Source organism: Vidua chalybeata, chromosome 1 (assembly GCF_026979565.1).
Source record: "Vidua chalybeata isolate OUT-0048 chromosome 1, bVidCha1 merged haplotype, whole genome shotgun sequence".
Classification (NCBI taxonomy): domain Eukaryota; kingdom Metazoa; phylum Chordata; class Aves; order Passeriformes; family Viduidae; genus Vidua; species Vidua chalybeata.
Window position 1 is genome coordinate 35,230,747 of NC_071530.1, and position 22,732 is coordinate 35,253,478.

Here is a 22,732-nt window from a genome sequence, read left to right on the forward strand (position 1 = left end):
ACTCAGTGAAGTGAGATTTTAAAATGTAAGTTGATACTACACTACAAAAAAAGATTGGTAAAAAAGGAACCCAAAGTTCAGAACAATTCATGTTGTTAAATAACACCACTGCAGGTATCTTTCATTAAATGAGTTCAAATGATGTCTTACATGACAAAAATTGGGTACAAAACATCATTCAGGTGTAATTGTTTGAAGCCCTGTTCCTCTTATAAGAGTGGCCCCAAAAGAAAGACACACAATAGAAAGTGAGTCACACTTAGAGCAAGGAACAGCTATTAGGCTTCAAACTTCATCTAAGATTATGATTGCTGGATCTTACAGCCAGCTAATGTCTCATTCAGAACACGAGAGTAAAAAATTCTCTTTTAAATATGTACAGTAAAAAAACCCCAACAAGTTCTTTTGATGTGGTTAAGATGTTTAAGAAGTGAGATTCAGTACTTGAGCACACCTTGTTCACATTTGAGCACAGGAACGCGTGAGACATTGCATCTTTATTTGTCTCAACTAAAGAGGTCCACAGCAAGAAGACTTTTTGACTTGCTGTCAAGTATTTCAAGAAGCAGATTTTGAAACAACTAAACATCTCTGAATTGTTCCACTTCCAAGTAATTCAGCTCATAACAATTTATCTTCAATTTTTCTTTTTTGAAAGTACTGAGTCCAAGTGTTTTTTGGAAATATTCATCTTCTCACACCCTTTAACCTTGATGCTCCATGCAGGTTTTGTAATATTGCTATCATAATTCTGCTGGTCAGATTTTAAAACTTCTGTACAAAGCATGGCTCGTAAGAAAAGCTAAACCCAGGTTTTTACATGCTTCTACATTTTTACATGTTCTGTAGACACAACAATATTTTTACACAACATATAAATGCTTCTGGCTGAATTAGAAAGGCCAGGATTTCTTGTGAGCAAACCCAAGCAATCATTTGGATATTGGATAAGGACATGAGTAACGAAGCAGGCTTTGCAAGCTGCTGCTCCCTTTCACAGAAAAGTTCCAATATCAAGAACTGCTCCCATTTATCACTAATAAAGTGATAAATACGGAATTCTTGCCCCATACATAGAATGAATAAAGAGCTGTTCTGTACCCTCTGGTAAGACCAACTTGATCTCACAGCGCAGCTGAGGCATTTTGGATGTACTTTCCTTCCTTTAACTTGGGAATAAAAAACAAAGCAACTTTTAGGGCCATGACAATTTGTTCGCATGCTAGATCCCTGTGGAGGGAGAGAGCAAAAAAAATTCACTAAAGTTTAAAAACACTCATTCATTAACCTTTACAGAATTCAGAACTCTGCTATACTAAAAAAAAAAACAAAAAACAAACCACAAAAACCCAACAACAACAGCCACCAAAAAAAAATAAACCCAAACCCCCCCCCCAAACCAATATATCATTGAAAATACTTGCCCTTGGCTTTATCCTTCCCAAATTCCAGTTATATGATTTGCAAACATTTAGCTGGTAGGTATGGCAGACAAAAACCCAGCTTTTAAACAGAATGGAGTTGCTGGTAAGAAAAATGATAAGTAATTCTGAAACCATTTCTGAAAAAAAAAAAAAGCAATATGAGAAAACAATGGATTTTCCATAATGAGAGTACAGTGCTGTGGAGCATGTTATGTAACCCAGCCTGGGCTCACAGAGTGGGCTGGAACAGGGGCACTGCCTCGTCTTACAGTGTCATCATCTGTAATGTCTGAGGACACAAGTAAGAAAATATGCCAAGAGTGAAATCAGTACAATACAGGCTCTGTTTATACTCCAGTGAGAGATCACACACCACACTAGGTAAGGTATGCACAGCTCCACCACAGTTTAAATCCAGCACATTACGTTCGGGCCACTGACACTTTTGTTCAGAAAAGCTGGGGTTTCTGCCCTTTTCATTGCAAAGGCAAGTGTTCAAATGACAACCACCAATGTAAAACAGGTATTTGTCCCACTAACTGCATTGTCTTGCTGATAGGAAAAGATCTGCCTTTCAGGTGTATGTTTAATGTTTGCACCTCTTCTTGGAGCAAGCCAAAACATTTTCATGGTGTGTGTTAAGCTTCATGAAGTAAGGTCATCTAGTTGGAATATGCAAAGCCGTCCTTTTAAGAGACTTTTGCACCATTCTGAACTCCAAACAGCATGCAACACAATCTATGCTAATTCAAAGGCTAATTGTTAGGCAAGAAAAATCCTGTGGAACACATCTATTCTGAAAAACACGAGTAAAACAAGAGTAAAAAAAAAATTCCACCCAGCAATGGAAAATGAGAAGTCTCTACACTGATCACAAAAGAAACCCAACACAAAGCCTCTGACAGTGAGGATAAGAACTCATCTAAACCTCCTGGTTACCTTAGGATCAAAGTATCTTATGTGCAGTATTTCTTAGGCTAAGTGGACACAGGAAAACCTTAGAAGATAACTGTCATTACAGGAAATGCCTGCAAAAACTAAGGCAAGATATTTGCACTCCTTTGAGGCAGCAAGTCAGTATCATGTAATTTATTTATAAGTTACCATAATTACACATCTACGTATGTATATAACTAGTATTTACCACAAATTCGAACAGAAATTAAATTAATGATCAGGAAGGATGATAATAATAATGTAGGACTTCAAAAGACTGGAAAGAGAACAGAATTCTAGTGGTTTTGGAAACAGAAAGGTACAGCCTGATATCATAGGCCCCTCAAACTTCATAATGAAGACATTGTATCTGAAATTTTAGAGCGTACTCTTCAGCACAAACTCATTGCAATGACCTTCCAGTTCCTTTGTCCTGATACCTGACATCAGTATGAGCCTTTTCAGGTCCTACTGACAATAGACAAGAGTCCTCCTCCTTGGGTATTTATGGGACAGCCCTCCCTACATCATGTAGCAAACAAATTAGAAACATTTTCTTTTCATTGTTTTTGATGTATATCCATCCTTTATTAAAGAAAATTTAAGGACCTTAAAAGATGCATCTACTTCACATAGAGCTTGTGTACAAGGGGCAAACTGGACAAATTAAATTATGTTTACTGATTGGATACCCCACAGTTAAGATAGCTTCAACAACTTGCATATTGGAGAAAATTGTCTTGTTTCAAAGGCATGTTATATATACATAAAGGGTTTTCATCCAGAAAATGACTACAAATAGTAAATTCAAATCCTATCTTACTTTTCCCAACAATGCCCTCTTTAAGGACTGTGGCTATGCTGGAAGCTAATGCACATTAAGACTATTGAACGTTTTTCTTCTCTCTGCTCTTTCAGTGGGGATGTTCTATTCTAAAATACCAATTCTTTGCATGTCAGGCGCAGCAACTGCCAGGAATAACTCCAGTAAGCTCTAAGTATTCAAGACTTTGCCTCTAGCTTGTTTTGTAAAAGCAGCAAGAAATGCAGAACTTCAACTATGCTTTGAAGGTTACAATCTCAAGCAATAATCACTAAAAGTAAAAAGGCAAATTAGACATGATCTACAAAATCATTATCACTAAGAATCATACAGAAGACTCAAACACAAAACCCTTGAAACTTTAAAAACTCTTCAAACTTTTAAATTTGAAGCAGTTATTCATGACTCTCTACACCAATGAGAATTTTTCAACGTTAAAGAAATCACAGTGACTGAAACAAAAGCTGTCTGTCAAATTCCCAATTACTGCAGAAGAAATTCAGTGTTTGGCCAATACTGTAAACCACTGCCATGCAGACATCCAGGCTTGTTTGCCCAGTTTAGCAAAGAGTAAATCCACATTAGCACAGTACTGAGCAAGCTTACTAGGTCTGATGAGGAGGGGGAGATGTTTGCCTGAGTAGCACACCAATATTAATTCCTACTGAAGTCCCTAAAGAATAATTCTCATTTCCTGTTCACGGCAGCAGCATGCCATGTAAGCACAATGTTCTCAGCTCTACCCTCTGCAATGGTAACTTTTCAAGAGCTACGGCCCATATGACCGCTGTACTGAGTACCAATTTGCTGATGTTGGTTAGATTCTCCTGTAACTCTGCTGAAGGTTTGTTTGTACCACTCTAATATGAGTAATAACTTGATACAGCTAAAAATCTCATTTGCAGAGGCTAAAGACAGTGCTATTGACATGAAGCAAAAACTTATTCCTCTCTGGACTGGCAAATTTCTCTCATTAAACATTTCAATTCTGAAGGAAAATGCTTAATTATAAAGATTTGTATTTAAAACATCTTGAATCTATTTCTACACCAGAAGAGGAACTCAACACCATTTGGACAGACTTTATATTGAGGCTGAAAAACATGATTCACTCTAAAAGACTACAGAGGAACTAAGACATCTAATTAATCATTACAGATGACATGCTTGAAAAACATCCTACATTAATGAACAGAAACTGCTCAACTTCAAAGTTAAGTTACAGTAAATAACTTCTGTATGAAGAATTTAAATAATCTTTGAGTAGCTGGTGGATACTGTTTACAATATACAACTGGCAGCAAGTTTCCACTACACCTGGAAGAATTAGTCTCCAAAGTTCCCCATTTCTAGACTCAGTCAGGCTTCAGATCAATGGATCAAACAACCTAATACCCCCAACCCTTTAGAAGTAGAATCAGCTTTTATATAGAAAGAGCTTCTCTACATTTCCTACAGCAAAGTTTCTTCTTATCTCTTCAGACATAAAACATGAATATTTATGTATTTAAGAAGGTATTTAATTCTTTATCAAAATAACTCCTGGACATTCCCGCTTCATAGTGCTGCACTCCATCTCCTCCTTTAAAAACACCTCACTAAAAATTGATCAGGTTTAGTGACAAGGTGTTTTACAAGCTTTGTCTCTTGTTAATGCAACACTACACATTTTGGCCTCTGTTATTCACAAAATGTCCTTCTAAAAACCAATTCCTGGACTTTCTTACATGCAAGATACTTCAGCTCCACGTTAAAAACCAATGCATAGGTGCACATTCTGAGCAGCCACAACCTGCTCCTGTTTGTTCAAGATCACAAACACTCCCCCTCAAAACCAGAATTCCTCACAGACTCTTCTTGCAATTTTTCAGATGTGAGGAACTTTCAATTAACTGAACACATTATAAAGCAAGAGTCTCATATGACTCATCATTTCATCAGGCTGGTCACACAGGAAATGGGGGTTCCTGTTTGTGGTTAAAACACTTAGAAAGTTTAGTACAGAAACTATCTAGAAGCAGAAAGCAATACAGTACACTGAGATGCACACTGGACAAAAATCCAAACACAGGTTTAAGAAGAAAGAACATCTTGCTCCCATTAGAAAGCTGTATTTTATTAGAAGTATGTGGGCAAAGAAATAGAGAAGATAAGAACTACCATCAATCTCTGTAGTTATACACTGTAGTTTTCTCACCCATACATTCAAAATATCTATTTATATATACTTTGCACAAAATGAAAACATACCAAATTAAAGCCATTAACCATTTTAAATGCCTCTATCTAATTACAAAACCTCTCAGATCTTATTAGAGATCAGTACTTAGTAAGAGATAGGTATAATTATTGTTATTTAAATGGGTAATAAAAATTCTTCTATTAGAAGTTAGCAGTAGTAGGGTCTGAAGGCACACACAGCTTGTTTTGTGATTTAAGTCCACCCTGAGTTCACCTGTGCTTTGTAAAGTCTCACTTGACCAATATAAGATTTCCTGGCCTCTGCTGCAGCACATGAAGCTGGGTTCCAGGCAGAGGCTGCCAGGCAGCAGCTGCTGCCCTGAATTTCTCAGCAGTGTATTTTATTGCAGGAATTCTCTTTATTAGTGCTTGTTTATACGGGAATGTTTTATTTCCTCTCCAAGCTCCTGCAGTTATTTCAGAGGTCAGTTCTCACTGTCATTTCATTACATGCCTACTGTTGTTAACATGAGGTAAGTGACCATTTAAAAAAATAAGCTCACATTTTATGTATAACTTGCATGCATTTACATACAGGCATACACATGTATGTGTTCTTTCAATATATAGTTCTTATTTGCAGGAAAACTGAGGGGGAATTACTGCTTGAAAATCCAAAGGATGAAACTGAATTAAAGTAACTAGCACCAAGCTCCAAGTTACAACATATCCTATGTTCTCATCATATTAAAAAGTCTTTCAAACTCACAAATACCTTTAATTTTATCCCCCAAATCTGCTATACTCTAAACTGAACACAAAAACATACTACAAAGAATGTTCAAACAAGCAGAAAACTTTCTAGTGGAGAAAGAAAGGGCTTCAAGGTCAAACAGATTTTAAAATAGATAAATAATATGGGAAATAAGCAAGCAGTTTTAAAACAATTTTTCCTCTAGATTTGATTGCTACAATGTGAAGATATAAACATTAAGATACACACCAGCTATATAAAAGCACATTACAAAAACAGGAAACTACATTCGTCCTTATTCTGACTATCTCTGAGGAAAAAAAGTGTTCTCAATATAGCAGAAAACATGCAAATATTTCTATAATATTTCTTCACTTTATTAATACCTCAAAAGTTACCATTTTCACTAAATACTTCTTTGCTATGATTAGAGACTCAAGATATTACAACATTTTTGGAAAGAAGGCCTTAAATTCAAGTTTTATTTTAATAGGTCTAAACTGTGCACTTCTCCAAAATACTACTGCAGCTACACTTTCACAATGTCAGTCTACATGGTTCAAGTTACAATAACTACAGTGTCTCTTTATTAAAAGCTTGCCTGCATTTGGAAACTGGTAAAAGACCCTATAAAAAAAACAGTGACTGACTTTTAGAGAACAAAAATGCATAACTGATTGAAACTCTTAAGCAATGGCAACAACTAAGAAACAAAAAGTATATAACCTGACCTATTAAAAAAGAAACTAAAAAAATAAATAAATTGTGCTCTTCAGAATATTTTATAATTTTCTGGGCATCTTTTAAATTCTTCCCTCGCATTCAAATGAGCAAACCAGACATTATGTCTGTCCTGCCAAGGAATACAGTAAGATGCTGCTCCACAGTAACAAATACTTTAGTCCAAGTTTTTGTTGCCAACTCCAGTTGCCAGTGAAAAAGTTCTTCCTGTAAATCATCTGATTTGCCTGCAGGAGCCTGACAAAATAGTTACCAACACTGTGTGTGAGGCATGTCTGGGACAAACAGACTGGTTAGTAAACCCATAATCTCACTTCTTCAGAAACACAACTTAAAGAGTTAAAAACTCTTCACAATTCTTGCTTAGCTTTTGCTACATTACACTCGTTTTTAACCACTGTTTACTCTCACCAGTTTGGGTACAAAAACCAGAGGGTAGCTTTGCTGTGACTGCCAAAAGCTTTCTCTAGAACCAAGAGGTGTTGCAGCTGAACTGGTCTAGATAATTATTTCCCTGCAAACATACTCTGAATGCTCCAAATGAATGCTCCAAATCACAAACCACTATGAACTCCTTTTCTCGATCAATAGTGTCAGCATTCCTGAAGTGGAAAGGAGGACTGTTAGGACATGCCTATCTTCCCATTCCTTTTATCTGGCCCATACAAATCACTGCAGAACTGCCAAAATCTTCTCCCCTCTTCTCAAAATTATTTCCACTCCCTGTTAAACACAGCATCTTTTGAGTCTTGCCCTCACCAATAGCACATGGTGAGGGCAAGAAACATGGGGCTGCACAGCAACCACAACTGGTTGAAGAGCATCACATATTAACCTGCTTTGAGAACTACTTCTAGTTGTTCCAACCAGCAAATTCTTATACTAACAGTGACTTTAAGTTACAAAGGCACTGATAACAAAAGGCATAGCTCAAACACTTTATGCATATCAATTAATGCAGAAAAGTTTCTAGAATAACAGGTAAGTCAAACTAAAGTGAATTTACATTTGTAGTCTGCATGTATACTTCTTATAAAATACAAACAAATGAAAAAATCCACATTAGTAATTGCTAAAATAATTGGCTACAGAAACATTATGAACACAAAGGTAAGAAAATACCTAATGGTTATTTTTACTTCATTACAAATTATGGCGTCTCATTCATTCGTCCATGATATTTAATGCAAGTCCATGATATTTACTCATGTGAGATTCTTTACACTGAGAAATATTTCAATGTAATTGCTGAATTAGAGAACAATTACAATTTCCCAAAAAACAACATATATAAAAATTCTTTTAATGTTTGAAATAGGCACAGGATTCATTTGCATGATCAGAACATCAAACTTTATTAGATCTTGTAGAATGTTCCATACTGCAGCCAAGTAATTCAGGCTTTCCTGTTCTACACTGCACTCTCAAGTGTACAGAAAAACACCTGTTACTTCAGTAGTTCAGACAAGTATAAAGATGAAAGCCAGGTGACCATACATCCATTACCTATTTTTTCTATTTAAACTCATTTAAGGCTTTGCTGACCAAAACCATCATCTCAAAGAATCTTTCTTGTTATTTAAACTCTACTGAAATTTTCATTATTTATTCTTAAATTACTAATATATTCATTTGAGTCTCCTGGTACCCAGACCTGATGCTGTATAAGGAGTCCTAGACTTGTCACTGGACTGAAAAGCCAACTTTCTTCCTCTTTCAGGATACACAGTGACTTGCAGAGTAGGATAACCTGATGTTGTGTCTTACCCTAGAACAATATCCAGCAGCATTCTCCTACTATGCAAAAAAACACAAAGAAGAAGTTACATAAACCCACATTTGGCAGGACTGGGAACGAAGCCCACATCTCTACTGGAACAACTATCCATGGATCCACCCTACCACCAGTCAGGTACAACTTTAGCCATCCTGTTTGTACCCAGCACTTTGGTGCTACAGGATCATACTCTTTGTCAGTCCCACCAAAAAAAAAAAATATTGGGATTTATGGGCAACATTTCATTGCTATCTAAGATAGGTGTGGGTTAGGGAGTGCAGATGAAAGCTCATTTGGTTCCATGGTACTGTTTTGTTTTTACCTTCTTCCTCAAATAGCAGCACAGGTGAATTTTTACTTTGTGGTTACTTACTACACAAAAAAGACATGAAATTAGGAGCCATGCTGGATCAATAATTCAGAATAGAAACTATACAGAGAATCTTGATTGCTACAGGGTAACAATGGCTGTAATAGTACAGTATGAGGAATTTAACTTCCCATTATTACATTTTATGTTGGGAAAGACACCAACTCACACATAAAGCAGCTTTAGAACATTTCATGGTTTAAATCTATTTTAATCTCACAAAGCACAATATAAAGTAAGATCCAGGTACTTCATTTTTAAGTCACTTGTCACATATGTCAATATTACACATATAATATATATTTTATATAGCAACAGTGAGCACTTTTGAGCATTGTGAGAGATCTGTGTGGTTTTGGGAATCCTCCAAAAAAAAGCTTGTTTGGCTTTAGTATGAGAAGAGCAAGGGGCACACTGACACCAGTTCCAGAGAGGATCAGATGTTTGTCCCCTCAGCTAAGATCAAGTGCAATGGGGTTATAAAAAATGCATATTGGGTTACCTGAAGTATCAATTTTCATGGCAAGAAATACTACCCTAATAGGTCTAGGAGGAGGAAAAATTGTTCTGATTTTGAACAATCGCTTCAGTAGTCAGATTTGCAACCTTTAAATCATTTTTGACACTGAGCTGGTGTTCCCTTGAGAGAATTACATTCTTAACTAATAGCTGAGATGAAAGATTCCATTTTAATGATCTTTTAAACTAAGCATACATCATCCAAGTTTTGATTACAAACAGAAATGGCAGAATTTACACCAGTAACAGGTCTCCAAACCTTAAAAAAAAAAGTCCAAACCAATACTAATTTATAAATGCAATGCTGAAATCATTCAGTTAGCTAAAACTAATTGCTGAAAAGTAGAATTCAAACCAGCCACACTAACCTAATCAGCAAGAGCAGGAAATGTTGAGGATCTCCATTAACTAATAGATATTAAGTGTGTCCATTATCATGCAAGATTTTCCTTTCTGTCAAGTCTCTAAAGCTCAAGATGGTATCAAGAAATAGTAATTATTTTTTAAGCAAACACACAAATAGTATAGCAAAAGCCATGCTTGTAACAAAAACTCTGTGCTGTTTGACATATGTGATGCATGTGATTTAAGCCTGATTCCTGAAAAAAGCAGCTACAGTTGCTCAAGCTTTCTTGGGGAAAGATGAGTGAGAAGCAAACCCATCCCCTCTGGTTTATTTTTCCATTAACTGAAGCCTCAGAAAAGTACACACTCCAAACAATTCATTTGAACAAAGTTCCTATAAATCAGTTTTATCTATAAAGAGCTGCACATTTCCAGCTTGCAGGGAGGGTTAGCCTTTTTGAACCCAGTTTACGCAGCTAGGGATACACTCAATTTTTTCTTTCTTCACCAAAGATTACAAGAGCAGACAGAACACAATACATACTTTCTAAATCTAAACTGAGCCTGTGACTCAAGAGGATGGTGTGGCATGAACAGACAACAATCTTCTTCCTGAAAAAAGCCCATTTGCTATTTGTACATCATCTTACAGTCACACACAAAGCTGAAAGTCACTCACAATCTGAAAGACTTCGTAAAAGTGAGACGGTAAATGAAGCTAGATGAAACAGAAGGAAAAAATACCCACATTTCATCATAAAAAACCTTCCTAGATGAATGTCACTGTCACAACAAAGATGTACAACAGCCCTATCTTCAGTTCACTTTTGGGTAAAATTAACTCACAGAACACTGCTGGGTCTCCAGTTACAAAGTCCAGCCCATGCACAGGGGAAGGGAGGATGGAAGGAATCTCAACTATTAGAATACAAACTGCAAAATAATTAGTTACTCTTGAGAGGGGGAAATGACTCTGCAGAGGCATTGGAGGGAGTGACTCTGGAATTCAAATAACTGTACTGAAATATTTGGATAGCAAAGTGGAAAAAAATCCAGTATATACACTGGTCTAATACAATCCACAATGGTCAAAACAGTTTACCCTGATCCTTCTCTTTTTTAGGAATATAAAAAACTACTGCATTTTCTTCACTTTTTCCCTCCTTCTGTCCACACCAATTTGTAACACATAACTCAGGGAGCAACTCTGGATCTAGACTTATGTAGAGATATATTACCTCCAGCCAAGGATGTCTTCAACAAAAAACCCAAGGAAAGGAATAAACTGCACACAGACACACAGAAAAATGTATTAGGCTGTCTACTTCATTGTCTACCGGACAATGGGAGAATTTACATACTCAATTAGTCTCAACAAACAGCATTTAAGGATAAATGTAAATCTAATGTAGCAGGACTAGGATTGCCATGATAATAAACAGTGGTCACGTGTGATAAGCATCTCCCTATGCTGGAGAAGGTGGTTGTGAAAAAATGGCATATTTGTCCTGTGTGGACTCTAACCACACCTTGGGTGTTACTGTGCTAACACCTAGTGCACACATGTTCTATTAAAGCGAGATGTATCCACGGAAACAAATTAAAAAAAAAAAATAAAATTAAGACGTAAAATGTAAAAACCTCCAGATTTTGACTATTTTTTCTACAATATAAGTACCTGGCAGTCTGAAGTAATTATCTTTAAAGACAGCAAAAAAATATGAACTTTCCTATTTAAGCATGTCAGTTGACTTTCTATCTTCATATTTATTTGAAAGTGTTTGACAAAACTTGAGAAAGAACAAAACCCAACACCAAACCTCTCCCACATACATACTGAAATACAGCAGAGGCTTTGGTAATACATAATAATAAAAAAAAAGCAGAAAGATAGTAAACCTAACTTTGTTTACAAGCTCTATAGCTATGAATGCTAAACCTGACTTTAACACATGAATGAATACAAAGTAACAACATTAATTATCTTCTAGAAATAAAAATGGCAATGTGACCAGAGCATATAGATGCAGACATGGGAAGGATACAAAACTAATGCTCTCAGAACTAAAAAGAATATTAAGTCTTTTGGTATAATTCATCCTACAGTCTTGCTTAAGGACATACAAAACTCCTGAAAGGGGATAAAAAGTCCAACCTTATCAAACAAAGCTTCAGATTTGACAGAAAATTTCTTTATATAGGGTCCTACTCAAGCTCTTCAAGACAATAGGAGAGCTCCCTTCCACTGGGACTTTACACATGGCATTTCTCAGCTGTAAATTCTGTGGAATGCTTTTAAATGTCAAAAGAGACATACCAAACCAAATATTTGCTTTTGGTTTACATCTCCCCAGAAGAAAGTGTAAACAATCATTATCATCTTAAATGGGCCCCTAGGTAGCAACTACATCTTAGCCTTTGCCTTTTAGCATCACTCTTGTTCTGAGGCATTTGGAGGAGAAACAGCTATATACATTCCTGTAGCATAAGCCCTAAATGGTTGGTGTTACTTTGCTGCAATAATCAAAGCAATTTCTAATCCATGTAAAGAGTTTATGCTATATTACCTTTCAGAGTGTCAAACACACATATTAGAATTTTAATAGAAATACAGTAACTGCATGCTGTTCAAATCTTGAATATCACCCAATGGAACAAACTTGGTACCATTTCAGTATAATTTTTATGTCTGCAGTGCCTGAGTTTGCAGCACTGCAAAAATAAAAACCCAGTTTCTCATTCTTACTAATACAATCATTAGGCTTCCCCTTTTAAAATTCACCATTAAATGTACCTACTGAAACCCCAGACTATGTCCTTATATTTGTCTAATGTATACTATATGCTATATTCAATTTTAAAACAATTCAAGTCTACATAGCATCACACTCAGCCAGTCTAGCTTTCTCCAAATTAGTCTGATGCAACTGTATAAACAAACTTTGCAGTTACCCAGGCACTGCAGAACTATCATTTACAAGGAACATAAAATTAGGTCTTTACTATTCACACAAATCTGTACAGCTATACATCTGATTCCCAGTATTATATGAATGTATAGGTGTTACTTAGCCTAGAATATAAAATGTACAGCTCAATAATTAGCAAAGTTTTAAGGAGATTAGTACAGCAGAAATATATAACAAACAAAATTAAAATATATTAAAAATTAAAATCTATTCAAAGATAATTATATTTGATTTTACCTGAAAATTAACATCTTCTTTCTTAAATATTAGTGCTCGAACTTCATCAGGATCTCCATTAAATATAGCTTGAACCAATGGTGGCTAAAATGAAGAAAAAACACATCTTAAAATAAAACCCCATTTTAGGTTTTAGTGATACACATACAGTTTTTTTGATACATAACAGAAACTCAAGGTAATGACAAAAAACCCATTCCAGGCAGTAAAACAAAGAAACCAGCACCAGTATTTAGAATCAGAGAAATTGCAAGTTTTAAAAACCTCAAACACACAGACATCCTCCAAGTCAATTAAATATATATGTGAGAGAAAAAAAAAAAAGGAGCTGAGAAGACAAGCTTATAACAGCTGAAAAGAGAATGCCTTAGAACAAAATTAGGGTTGTCATTACATGCTGCAAATTCTATACAGTATAAGCAAACAATCCCCTTTTACATTAGCAAGTGACTCAAGTTACTGGAAGTCTTTCACCTGTTTAGACAGAGTGGGAAAGCAAAGTGCATCAGATAAGTATGGTAACAAATTCACACTCACACACATCTATTACTAAATATAGCAGGATTTCTTAGTAAGTAAGAAAAGCGGCTGAGGTATGCTAGCAAGATTTAAGTCAGACACTTGACAGAATAAAATAATTTAAAGCAATAAAAGCACAGTCCCCAGTGTTGATAATTTTCAGAAAGTGCTAACTTGACTCTAACTAATACCACGATTGTGACTTATGTTAATTTTTATTTTAGTTTAGAATTACTCGTTTGATATAACTATATACTCTATCAGTTCTCAAAATAAACATAGCATATGATTATAATACAATGATCACATCAGTTTCTAAAGTAGTACTGCATAAATGTACTGTTGAAGAGTGAGAAGTGGAGCAGGGAAAACCCCTTTACTTTAAATACACTTTCCCAAGCCTTCTAAAACCCCACTGCTATTACACATGAATCGAGACCTGTTCTTGCCGCACCATAAATAAGGTTACATGAAATAGAAAGGACCTTTGCAAGCATAAATTCTACCACTAAGTTTCAGCTTTTTCCATCTTTATTACATGCAGATTGTATCACCTTGTCTTGTTTCGACGTACGTATTCATCCTTATCTTAGGAATATAGCTATTGGCATTTGAGACAGCATTATAAACAGGAAATATGCCAACAAACAACATGCCTTACCAGCACGTTTCCAGAGGGTGATGGATGTACAGATACATTTTCCTGAGGTAAACTGGAAATAAATGTGGGAGAATCATCTTCCTCCTCCTCCAAAACAACAATACAGACTCGACTCATTCGATCCGTTTGAGGAAGCAAAAGCAACCAAGAAAATGCCAGCAATGGTATTTTTGGAAGCAGACTGCAGGTATCGCAGTAGTGACCATAGAGGAAATACTTTCACCTGTTTCACAGGCCCTCACAAACTTGTGAGTGCTACTGCTGGTGTCTTACCATCTAGAAAGGGACATTCCAATCCCCCCTCACACTTCATTTTCCAGACTTAAAACACCACGAGATGTTCAAGACACTGCTGAAAAAAAGTTGTTCTTTATAAAATAAAAAGTCCCTAAGCATCGAAAGCACAATAACAAAACCGTGGAACAGCTGATAAAAATATCCCAAGATCCAATTCCATTCGAACAGCACTCACTGTCGCACACAGCTGTCCTTTCAGAAGCAAATTTGTCTTTGTTAATGTCACAACTTCCACAGCGTCCTTCTACCCCCACAGTGAAGTCATTGTTGCAGAAGACACGACTCTGTCCTGCAGAGGACGGAACAAGGAACAATTGCCCCGAGAGAGACGGCCGCCGCTATTCCCACTCCTGCAAGGTCAGTTTAGATCAACCCTCACAGGCTTTCTGGTGACTGAAAAGAAACGTGCCTCCCAATCATCCTGCCATTCTCCAACTTCCTTTCTCAATGTCAAAAACAGTCCAGACAGAAAAGCACATCTCGGTTCAGCAGTTATTCAGGACCTGCCCAGAGGAAAAGAATTCTTTCCCATGCAAGAAAATAGCTGCAACATGCAGCACGGCTGCAGCACATTTACATGCAATGAGTCAGACCACAGGGACAATGAACTCCTTGAATAATACTGCCGGCTGAATCCAGCAAAAGCAGTGCAGCCGGTGCTACTCCGTCAGGGACACAAGCGGAGCGTTCATTTTTCCTTCACCAGGCAGTAGCTGTGGCTTCTCCATCAGGGAATGCGTAAGGCAGAAATACTGTCGAGGAGGAATGCTTCAGCAAAACAAGCTAGCTACTGCACACAAAAGCTCAAATTACTGCTTTAGACGACTTCTGCAAAAGCAGTTCATCACTCAAGTGTTTCTTTTGATCACCATGTGAATGCAGTTCCCATGATAGTCTTCATTCAGATTGAGGGGGAGGAAAAAAAAGGAAGAAAAAAATCAGACTCTGTACATCTTCTCTGAGCCAACTTCTTTATCCGAACATCTGTCACTGCGCCAACCTGATTCTCCTCTTCAGTGAGAGCTTCTGCTTATCAGTTTTTTTCCTTGACAAATTAAATTATACAATCAGCAGATAGCCTTGCAAGGCTCAAAAAACAGCTTGGCTGTCCGAGGCGGCAGGAGTGGCGCACCAAGCAGTGCCACGGCAGCGCTCCCCCCGAGCAGCAGCCTGGCGAGCAGCGCCTGCAGCCTGCCAGGGTGCAATGCCTAGTAATGCTCACATGTCACACTTACCAGAGCACCCAGCCACCGCTCCCAGGGTAACTTCCTCTGGCACAAAAAAAACCCGCCTTTTGCTTTTTTTGGGGGCAGTCTTTGCAGCCTGCGCCAGATCGGTGACTAACGCAGCTGAAAACATAAAAATTCTATAACTGAAGAAAGAGCGACTGTTTAATATTTTCCACTAAAAGCCGCAAAGAAATGTGGTGTACTGGCTGTGCTGACTAACTACACTTTAGGCTGTAAACAATTCCAGTACTTTAACTGCTTTCATATGGCACTGGTCAGACAGCAAAACAGTCCTCACTTAACTCACTAAAGACAATAAATGCCCCACATAAATCCTCTGAATATTAAATGAAAAGTAAAATCTTAAAGCAATAGGCTGATTATTAAAAAGCCAGCTATTAACGAAAGCCATGGGTTTTTTGCAATTAGTACAGACAAACACAACCACAGCTTGAAAAAAAAAATTACATTAAGTATAATTTAAATATAATATTATTAAAATATACCATAATAATGAGGTATAATATGAAGCCCTACAACTTGCTGAATAAATACTTCAGCTTGAATCTGCCTAAATGGTGCTGGCTCGTGGGTGTATTATGTAAATGGCTTCTGTCAAAAGTTGCTGGATAAGCTTCAGTGTTACAGAACAGAGGGAGGGTTTTTGCTCCTGCTGTGCAGCACGAAGGCAATTCTGATGTCCTTCAGTGGCTGCTAAGAGCAGAATTTGTCAATGGTGAGCAAGTTTATAGCTCTTCAATAAAGTATTTGCACTCAAGTTTCACACACAAATCCAAGCAGAGAGAAAGACAGGTTTAAATGGTGTGTAAATGGTTTGGCTATAAATAGACATACTGATTTCCACCTTTGGGGGGTACAGACAGGAAAAGCTTACATGAACTCTTTTGCAAAAATGCCTACAGTAGCTTGATTGTAATATAATGAATTGCTTAAACACCTCCCTTTCCCCCTGACACTATGCAGGTGAAACTTTTCTAAGTGCAAAAGAATACTTTGGGCAAGGGCTCCCTGACCTCTGGAGTCCTGACCTGGCAGAATATAGCACCAGATTCTGATTCATCATGACATTTCAGATTAAAATTTTTCAAGACTAACAAATAACTTTATAAATATATTCTGTTCATTACATAGAGTCCAGTTGTTTTGAAATCTCATCCTTTTGGTCTTAATTACAAAAAAAAACAATGATCTGTACACCACGCTGCTTTGTTCTAGCATTTCAGCCATTTATTAAAAAGCAACAGCACAGATTCACCTGAGTACATATGACAACTCATGTTCTTCTTGGCCACAGCAGAACTAGTTCTAATAAACTATGAACATCCTCAAAGCTCAGCTATTGCAACGCCCTACTGCCTGCTATGGAACACAACAACCACAACATAGAAAATAGCTTGCTTTCTATTTGTGAAAAATGCCCTCAGGAACAGACACTTTGGCTTATTTGCGTAACTAAACATGCATTTGAAAAAAATTAAAACTCAGATTTTATGTGTAAAAGCAAAATACTGGCAAAATGCATACTCAAGCTTCATATGATACACACACTCTTGCTAGACAATGGTTTTCCAGCTAAGCCCATACGTTCAGTGTAAATGAACACTTCTCAAGAGTCAGTACATTTATACAGTATGCAAATGCCAAGGGTTCCATACGCTTTCTTTGGAATTACCAACTGGACACAGTGCTACATAGAGATAATGCCTAATTTAATTCAAATTATCTGCATGTGGTCCATTTTTTACCTTTGTAATTAATGCTCCAAAGTCAGCTAGAAATTCAAGTTACCTTAAAAAAGTAGCTTTCACACTCAGTTAATTGTGAAAATTCAGAACATTTTAATTTATTCTGATAATTATTTTAGCGATCTTATATATAATACAATTAATATAAATTATTTCCAAAAGCAAGTTAACATCTCACCTAACATTGTATGTTTTGAATTGTGACATTACAACAGAGAGTTAAAAGCCAGTACATCACAGTTTGCATTAGAAAGACAACCAACACAACTGAGTCAATATTATATTGATTTCCATAGCAGTCTAAACCATGTAAGTAAGCAAAAACACCCTGCTTATGATAGGACTGTGTGTGTGCGATTGTTTCCATAACCAAAGGAAAACCCAGTTCTGGATATTTCATTTTTGGTCACAATTAACTGGCATTTCCCCCTTACATGCCCTTCAACCAAAAGCTGTGCCTTCACTTCAATGCAAACAGCATCTCTAATCACCTCTTCTTTCATCTTCAAAAAACCATCCAAAGTATCTTCTGGTGTGCAAAATGCAGTTTCCAATGTTACCTAAGAGGTCTTCTAAAACCCAAAAGCTGTTTAGAATTCTACTGTGAGAAACCAAACTAAGGTTTCAATTTTTCAGCAGCTTATCTAGACTAACAACTTTCTGTGTAGAGTTAATAGCAACAGAGAATAAAAGCAGAGTAAATTCAAGATGATTAATTTAAGCTTCTGTTCCTCAAACTAATTTAGGAATCATAACAGAACTTTGCGAAGGTATAAAGAACATTGCATCTCAAACAGTTTGTATTAATAAAACTTAAAATAACTGAAGACAGCAGGTCATCACCATCCATCTTCTCCAAATGTCATCTATTTCCAATATAAAAGCTTATGAAATGAGAAGCAGGAAAGAAGGCTCAAAAATGGCCTTAAAAAAAGTCTATGTCCATGTCTACAAGGGTTTGAGCAGTGATCTGATGAACTCCACAAGATCTGTTAGCAAAGTAAGATCTCCACACTTAACTCTCAAATTTTAAGAAGTGCAATGATGATACGAATTTTTGCAAAAATAAAGGCTCTTTTGTTGACATGGTAGCTGTAAGGAAAAAAAAAAGTGTTGTAATTTTCAAACTACACTTGTCTTTAAGTAAATCAAGTTTCAAGAGTCTTTAATGTGTGCATATAAAGAGAATATATTACAAGAATGCAACCTGCAGGTTAAAACACAGATGTCTGCCATCTACACTAGACAGAAAAAACATGAACTCTGAATCAGCTAAAAATAGCAACCTTTTCTATGGATCTGCCCTCTTCTCTAGGAACAAACGAGCAGCACTGCTGATGACACCAAAACCAAAGGACATTCAATATCAAAGAATCTACTCAGATAAAGATTTCTCTCTTGCCGATCAGCATTTACCGAGTTTTTTTCTGGGCTGAGGTTAATCCAACTGGTTTCAGGTAATATTTTGTATGATTAAAAGGATCTAGGAAAGGAACGAAATTGTTCTGTCAGGTTCCAGTAAAAATGAAAAAAACTTAGAACCAAGTCATATATCAACTTTGCAAGGCAAATACCTAGTCTGTATATTTCTTCAGAAGACAAAGATTGCTTTTAACAGCTATAGCTCTATGTAAACAGGCATGCCTCAGTATGAGCTGATTTTATCACATACAGACAGAGATGAGTGTTCAGCATCACCATGAATATAAGTTACAATACTTCTAGAATACTTCTCATGAGTCACTCATCTGAACTCCTCTGCTGTTTCCTCCCCACTCCTGAGGGAATGAGGTGGAGTCAGGAAAGAGAACAGTCTAAAGCAAGAAATTAGTACCTTTCTTCACAGTTTTGTTCTGTTTATTCCAGAGCATCTGCATCTGCAGAATAGTTTTAACCCCTGGACTCCACAGTTCTACTTCTAAGGACAAGCAAAATAGCTCTGCTTGCACTTCATGATACCATAGGCAACTCCTACTTTTTCTCATGCAGGCTCTGTTAATCTAAAGGACTATTTCACATAGTCACATACTATCTTTGAACACTTGGCAATTAACAAAATCCAGTATCTGAAAAGCCATTTCAGCTGAAACTGAAACACAAAGAAGAAAAATAATCCAGCATTCATTCTAACTTTTCTCATTTGGAGCAACATAAGAAAAATTAATAATAAAAAATGTCTGTGATTCAGACACAAACTTCAGTTGTATACTTAAACACCCAGTAATATGTTAAAAATATCATCTGACCAAAGAGCAATAAACCTGGAAAGTGTTAAATGTCTACTAAGCAATTTCCTGTTTAAGACTTCTATTCTGTATGTCTGAACAATACACCTGCAGACAAGCTCTCGGCTGAAGGACCATACAGCCATCACTGTACAAGATAAGTAAATACATGAAAAAAATTATCTCTGGTGTTCAAAATATGGAGTCTAACAATCAAACTGTGCACAGACCAAAATCCAGAAAAGCAAATGCAACTCCTATTTCTCTTAAAAGAAAGTGAAAATATGAGGGTCCTGCATCTTCCAACATGTCTTCTAGCTAGGATACCACCCAGCACACTTTCCTTTTAGGCCGCATTTAAATTAACTGGCAGGAGGAGGTACTTTGTGCACTTTCAACAACCCTGTAAATCAAAATCAACAATTCATTCTTACGTTAACACACAGTACATAAAAGAAGTCCTCTAGTCTGTCTGAAGTCACTGGTCTCAAGGTACTTTGTAGAAAATGTGTGTGCTCAGATTTATCAGCTGCACCTGACAGCAGCCACCTCTCTGTCTTTTGAGAAACAGAATGCAGCTATTACATCCAACAGCTTTTCTAAATAACAACCACACGAGTCTGATGGTGGTATTGTCAGTCTTGTAAAACTGACTAGAAGTCAAAACAACTCCTGTTTCAGGAAAGAGAGACCACAAAAAGGTGCGCCTATCCACATATATTATTATGAACAGTTAAGGTAAGTTTGCATCCATGAAGACAAAGACCTTGACAAACTGCTTTAGCGACTGTGGCGTGGATTTTGGACAGAAGACAGGTTGGTTTTTAAGCAATTTTTCTTTCTGGGAGAAGGTAAGTGAGAGAAGATGATTTCTGCTGGAAAATGGCGAAGATATTATCTTAAAATAGCTGTTTAGTCAAAGAGAGAAGCAGGCAAAACATTTCAGCATTTGTTAAACCCACACAAACACAATATTATTAGTTGTACACTTAAGGTTTTTGCAAGCATGACAGCTTTTAAAAATGTTTTCATAATACAAAAAGCAAGGCCCAGAGGTTTGTTGAAAGTATTTCCACCTGTTGGCAGAGCAAAAACAGAAGAGACACTGATAGGAGCAAATCTTCTGGCCTCCTTAGCTCCTTCCAGCTCATACCATGTCCCCAGCCAATTCCAGGTTTTGCACTAAAAATGGCATAAATTACAATAATAACCACAGTGTCCTTCCAGGAATAATTACTGAGGGCAGCAATTTCAGCTGTGCACACCAGCTCTAAAAGCAGAGTTGACAAAAACAAAACAAAATCAAAGACTCAGTCTCAGCAGTCCCTGTTTGCTCTTTCACATGTCAACCACCCTTTTGCAGCACACCCAGCCCGTTGCTGGGAGGTGAGGCTGGACAGGAATGCCAGCAAGAGCACAGCAAAAATAAAAACCCAGACACATTGGAAGCACAACCCACTGTCACAGCTGGCACTGACAGCCTGATGCTTCAGGGAACAATGCTACTACATTTTCCCAAGGAGAAGACACAGGTAGCTTGGCTGGAGCAAATGAACAACTGCAGAATTCCTAATCATAGTTTTATATAATCTATCACCTTGTTTTGAAAGTGTTTATACCAATTCTGTACACACTCCTGTAAATTAACTAAAATATGATCCTACTAAATTATATTAGTGCAGCTGGTAAAACAACTAAGAGAATTCCCTTTGGACCTGTGGGTGCACGCATATACTGAGAAGAATTAGTACATCTCCTTTGATCTACTTTTCTACTGATCTATAGTCATGCTCAAGATGAACAGAGGAAGTGCTGATTTTACATATTTCCTCTTTGAAAATTTCTTCCTGCAATTCTGTTCCCGCAGAGAAAAAAAAAATCAAACTCATTATTCATTACAGAAAAACTAGCCCACATCACAGAAGGTCAACATAACATTGCCTTATTTTTCACCATGTAATAGGTTTGCTCTTCCCTCTTCAGCAGGAATTACAGGGTTTGTGAACAGCATATGGGATTCAAGGACAGACACTATAACACACATAAGCACCACAAGCCTCTCAGAGACTGCATCCTTGAATACCAGAAATTCTTTGGGATTTTCTAATATATGGCATAACACACTTCTTCTGTCTCTGGTGCACTGAAACCAATTCTCTATGTTCGTATCCCAAGGAAAAGAAGCAATTCTCACCTGGCAGCTGCTTACTCAAAAAAACCCTGAGTGTGATCTTCCATTGCTACATGGGAAAAGAACAAGTCCCAGTTTCCCCAGATTTGTATGCTTTTCTGGTTTGTTTTTGAACAAACTGCTGTTTCTCCAGGAGATGATTAGGAACACATTACATTTGGCCTGCAGGGCTCAGATTCCCCACAGAGGCTCATTTAGCTGGATGGGCTATAAACCAATAACCTTAATCCTTTGCTCTTTTTCTAACCTTGGTTCTTTAGCTAGAATGCTGGAAACCCCCTTAAAGGAAAGGCAGCACAATGCAAAACACCCAGATTCAGCACTGGACAGTGCTGGTGTTGAGACTGAAAATGAGGATGTTCTCACTGAAGCCAAGAAATTTGGCATAAGGTTTATCATTTCCTCATTAAAACTCTGCTGGCCTGCCATGCTGCTGAGCTTCTGAAGAAGAAAATGGTAGTCGGATAGATTTCTAGAAATGAGAATTGCTCTGCTGCCTATGGTGAGTAACCACTCTGATTCAATCCCAATCTCCACTATATTGATGACATATAAAACCTTTCATTGCAGCATGTTTGATAAGCTTGGGATGACAGACAAATCAGTTAGTCCTTTCCAGGTTACATCAAGATTATCCTCCTAATACCATTCTTTAACACACATGTGCCCATTCTTTTCCTTTTACCCTTCTCTTTCCCCTGTAAAATTCACTAATTTTTTCAGCACAATTTCAGTTAACACTGGAGTATGCATCGTTTTTGATGCTCC

General features: G+C 37.0%; 1 protein-coding gene across 3 annotated transcripts in view; it reads right to left on the reverse strand.

Annotated features, from left to right (window-relative positions):
* ANKRD28 (ankyrin repeat domain 28) overlaps positions 1–22,732 on the reverse strand; it is a 120,905-nt gene that overhangs the window by 60,296 nt on the left and 37,877 nt on the right. For 2 of the 3 annotated variants that reach the window (XM_053939537.1, XM_053939530.1), the window contains one exon: positions 13,077–13,160. In XM_053939537.1, the coding sequence (XP_053795512.1) occupies positions 13,077–13,160 (84 nt within the window). Of the gene's footprint in view, positions 1–13,076; positions 13,161–14,256; positions 15,616–22,732 lie in introns of those variants that run through there. The other variant, XM_053939522.1, reaches the window with a different exon arrangement.